At 40.1% G+C, this 4,949-nt stretch overlaps 1 protein-coding gene across 1 annotated transcript; it reads left to right on the top strand.

The window, feature by feature from the left end:
* The first annotated feature begins 1,218 nt into the window (after positions 1-1,218).
* LOC112214853 (doublesex- and mab-3-related transcription factor A1) lies at positions 1,219-3,283 on the top strand. The gene is made up of 2 exons (XM_024373896.2): positions 1,219-1,815; positions 2,207-3,283. Exons 1-2 carry the CDS (start codon positions 1,341-1,343, stop codon positions 3,031-3,033), a joined length of 1,302 nt encoding a protein of 433 aa, XP_024229664.1. The 5' UTR covers positions 1,219-1,340; the 3' UTR covers positions 3,034-3,283.
* Positions 3,284-4,949: the final 1,666 nt, after the last annotated feature.

Genomic DNA, 4,949 nt, shown 5'->3' with positions numbered 1-4,949 from the left:
AAAAGGTACACACAGAGGCTGTTGGGTATACGTCTGATAAGGCCCACAGTTGAAGGACTGACTGATGGAGGGGTCCACCATGCCAGGCAGTTATGCAGATGGAGAAAACAAGAGATGGTTAGATGGAGAGATGGATGAATGGAGAGATGGATGAATGGAGAGATGAATGGATGGAGAGATGGATGGATGGAGAGATGGATGAATGGAGAGATGAATGGATGGAGAGATTGAGATATGGAGAAAAGGAGGGGGTTGTTGCAAGCAATGTCCATTTACATTAGTGTTTTAAATGTACTGTCCTCTTTCACACATCTGCATGAAGCTGAAGCTAATAGCAAAGCCAAGCAATAATATTTGGCTAAATATTGATTGTAAACATTATTACAATATCAAACATTAATTTTTATAAAACTTTTTAGGAAGGACATTTGAATGAGGTATTTGTCCTGAATTGTGTTTTAAACATATATTTACCCACTAAGATGAAACACTAAAGAAGCATTCATTTTAGCGTCGGGGAATTATTAGGTACAATCAAAACTCATTAGGGAATAAGATGCTTGTATAATTAATTACAACACCTGTTAATCTGATATATTATACAATAGTAACCATACAGTCTGAACATATCCAAAAGGATAATGTATTGGTCAAGTTTGAAGCATAACATTTGTGTTTAGACTATTTTCCTCCTCAATTATTTTCCAGCAAGGTAAATAATTGTAAAATACAAGAAAAAGTAGTCTGGAGGATTATTTGTCTTTTTGAAAATACAGTATTACTGAATTTTCCCATAAATCAATACATACCACAACTACACTGAATGACCTGACTTTGTGTTCACAATGCTCCACCACATTATGTTTTCAATTAAAATGTATAATATATAATCATATAGTGTATTAAATATACCAAAACCTATAAGCAATTTTTTTAATAATCATTATTTATCTAATACAATATTCTGATTACAGATTTACAGTCAATAAAGGAACTTTATATAACTTTTTAATGTCTTTGATCTAAAGAAGTTCGAGTAGATTTTTATATCATTTAAGGTGATAGACCATGACATTGTTCTTGACAATAGCTCCAATGAATGAGCTTAGTCAAACCCATTAGACCACTCTTCACCCTTGGCGCATATTCATGAGGGCACGGAAGGGAAAGGGGTGTGACCGAGGTGCATTATTTCAAGACAAACCACCTGGAGGTGAACAACTTTTAAGCGCAAGAGTTTAGAGTGGCAGAGTCAGTTGGAAGAAGACAGTACACAAACATTGACTGACTTCTAAACTACACTGGACTTTCTGGAGACCTGGTTTACGTCTCCACGCGGAATGGAAGGCAGCATTAGACCGCACGGCTTGGCTGGGCACAGCTCCTCTCCTCTCTCCGTCGGGGGTTTACAGATGCCCGCTTCCCTTCTGCGCCCTCCGCCTCTCTTTCTCCGAGCTGCTGCCTGTAAACCGTCGATGGAGAGGGGCTACCCCCGAACCCCGAAGTGCGCACGGTGCAGGAACCACGGCGTGGTGTCCGCTCTGAAAGGCCACAAGCGCTTCTGTCGTTGGAGAGACTGCGTGTGCGCAAAGTGTACCCTGATAGCGGAGAGGCAGCGGGTGATGGCTGCACAGGTGGCACTCAGGAGACAACAGGCGCAGGAGGAGAGCGAGGCCCGGGAGCTCCAGTTCATGTACACCGGCTCCGGGGCGGGGGAGACCGGACTGACCATGGCATCTGGGGTACAGCGATCTGGAAACACCGTGCCAAGAATATCTAGTTATGATGTTTTTGGAACTGAGGACCAAAAAGACGGTGAGTTAGTCCATCGTTACCTGTTGGTATTGAGAGTCGATTTGAAAACAATGTTTTGGTCAATTTGATTCATTTGGTTAGTATGACCGTTTGGTGCTTTATTTGACTTAGACTAAATTGAGATAGTTATTTTACAATGGAAAAGTCCCACCTGCAATTATTGTTCAAACTGTTAAAAAAATATGCTTGATATTATAGTCTTAAACCGGGTATTTCACACGTGCAAATCGACTTAGATTAACCAATTATTTGTGAAATGATATCTGACCAGAGAGACGTTTTACGCAGCGTATAATCAAAAACCTATAGAAAATGCATACAGTTTGTAAAATTAGACATAACGTCCTATCACATATATCTAATCTAATTCCGTTATTATTTATAATTTCAGATGACAAACTGACCAAGTACAACCTAAACAACGGATTCATTGGCCGAACGTTCTATGCACCTCACACCGCACCACTGTCCTCTCCATTGGGAAAGAACGATACCTCTCCTAATCAAGAGAAAAAACAGGCGGTCTTCGACAAGGAGAGTGGCAGTCAGACGGCTGCTTTTGACCAGCTGTCAGACCACACAGAGAGCCCACGGTCTCTGTCATCCTCGGACCTCGAGTCGGGCAGCGAGTCCGAGCGGCCCAAGGACTACCCTTCGCTGGAGATTACCGAGCCCGGTTGCCCGTCAAAGGACCGGGACCCCACCGAGGTCATGACCAAGATATTCCCCCATCACAAGCGGGATACTTTGGAATCGGTGGTGAAAACTTGCAAAGGGGACATCGTGAAGGCTATTGAACTAGTTCTTAACTCCAAAGAGAATAAATGCAACTCGGATAGCGTCGGTCTATCTCTGTCTGTTCACTCAAATGAACCAAGGCCTAATTTTGGACTTCCAGGGGTAGCGTTGGGGGCTATGGGTACCAAGTCTGCTTTTTCCCCATTGCAAACCACGCCAACACCTGCCGGAGGCGAAAGTATGTACGGGCTGAGTCCTCGCTTTGGTATTAATCCTTTGCGCCTGGCCTACTCAACCGCAGGTGGTGGCATACCTAATTTCATGTCACCGTATGTGACGTCCGGACTGATGCCAGTTTTCCCATTCCGCCCGCCGTTGGACTATTCTTTCCCGGGCATGATGCGAGACCTCTCCTATCTCCAGAGTAAAGACTCTCTATGTAACACCGGCATATACTCTCGTATAAATCAGGAGAAATAATTTTGGTTCAAGCAACAAAACACACATAGATAAAATGCCCCCCCAAAAAACAAAACAGTTGGAGTATTTATCAAACTGCTGTGTCTTTTACAGGTTGTCTGATTTGAAAGTACTTTTGGGGAGGTGATTATGCAAATAATGTTATCACATATGTCTTAAAACATTTTCAGTGTCTTTACAATTCCAATATATTTTTTGAAACTGTACATTTTGTAAAGTTTGTGTCTTAAATAAAACACATCAAATGAAAGGTTTGTTGTATACTTTGTTGTATAATCATGAGAAATATCAGCAGACCTGCTGAGGCTTCGAATTATATGAAGTTCTTTCACGGTTGTATATTCCAGTTATATTTTGCAATCAAGCATAATTAAAATATCCCAACATTTGACCTATTCTATGCATAAAAAACAAATGAATTCTGAAACGAATCAAAGTTGGACACAGAACCTGCTCTCCATATCGAGTTCCGGAACCTGATGCTCTCTATATCATGTTCCGGAACCTGATGCTCTCTATATCATGTTCCGGAACCTGATGCTCTCCATATCGAGTCCCAGAACCTGCAGCTTGGAACAAGTGTAATTGTCATTATACTATCTTCAATGGCAAATTATAACATAACATAACAACACAATAACATACATTCATATCAATAATTCACTCTTTTTTTAAATCCATTAGTTCCTGCCAAGGAGGCAGCTACTCTTCCTGGGGTTTATTATGGATCCCCATTAGTTCCTGCCAAGGCAGCAGCTACTCTTCCTGGGTTTTTATTAAGGATCCCCATTAGTTCCTGCCTAGGCAGCAGCTACTCTTCCTGGGGTTTTATTAAGGATCCCCATTAGTTCCTGCCTAGGCAGCAGCTACTCTTCCTGGGGTCCAGCAAAAATGAAGGCAGTAATATACATTTTACAACAGATTTCACAAAGCATTAAGTGTGTGCCCTCAGGCCACTACTCTTAATACAACCCACGACCCAGGTGTATGTGTGTGTACAGTGTGAATGCTATGTGTTTGTATGTGTGTTTCTACCTGTGTGTGTGTGACTCTTCACAGTCCTCACTGTTTTTTTTTTCAATCGGATTTGACTGCTTGCGTGAATTACTTGATGTGGAATAGAGTTCCACGTAGTCATGGCTCTATGTATACAGAACAAAAATATAATTTCAACACACATCATTTTCAAAGATATTACTGAATTACAGTTCATATAAGGAAATAATAGATTGATAGATAGATATAGATATAGATAGATAGATATACAGTGGAATATTTAGAGTATTTACCTCTGGTGTACTGGATAGAATGTAATAGTTATATAACTCCTCTTTGTTCCGTGAAGATCATCATCTTATTTTTTTATAATTTAGTTTTAAAAGCTTAAAATTAATTGTCATATGTTGTTTGTCATATGTTTTTTTTTGTGAGACAGTCAGAGACACAAATAGCTATCAGCCAGTCTCCACAAAGCAGATCAACAGTCAATGGATAAGTTCTTTTGGGGTGGCAGTGTAGCCAAGTGATTAGAGTGTTGGACTAGTAACTGAAAAGGTTGCAAGTTCAAATCCCCGAGCTGACGTTTTGCCCCTGAACAGGCAGTTGACCCACTGTTCCTAGGCCGTCATTGAAAATAAGTACTTGTTCTTAACTGACTTGCCTAGTAAAATAAAGGTAAACTTTGATGAGTAATTTGTAAATTAAACAGTCAATTAATTAGATATCCTATCAGTCAATGTAGACTTTCTAAGTTTATATTGCTTGATTGCAAACATATTTTGTTTATATTGCTTGATTACAAACATATTTTGTCTGTGTTAAATACATTAATGCTAGTTTTAAAATATTCTAATTTTACAGCGGGGCTTTTATTTTGAAACGTAGACGGTAAAATCCATGCACATGTCACGTCACAT

Source organism: Oncorhynchus tshawytscha, linkage group LG15, assembly GCF_018296145.1.
Source record: "Oncorhynchus tshawytscha isolate Ot180627B linkage group LG15, Otsh_v2.0, whole genome shotgun sequence".
NCBI lineage: Eukaryota > Metazoa > Chordata > Actinopteri > Salmoniformes > Salmonidae > Oncorhynchus > Oncorhynchus tshawytscha.
The sequence above is the reverse complement of the archived record's forward strand: the minus strand, read 5'-3'. Positions and strand labels throughout refer to the sequence as shown.

Excerpts from the sequence above, each read along its gene's own strand:
- LOC112214853 (XM_024373896.2), top strand. The coding sequence starts at position 1,341 with ATGGAAGGCAGCATTAGACCGCACGGCTTGGCTGGGCACAGCTCCTCT. Across the intron at positions 1,816-2,206 it reads AACTGAGGACCAAAAAGACG|ATGACAAACTGACCAAGTAC; the intron begins GTGAGTTAGTCC and ends TTATAATTTCAG.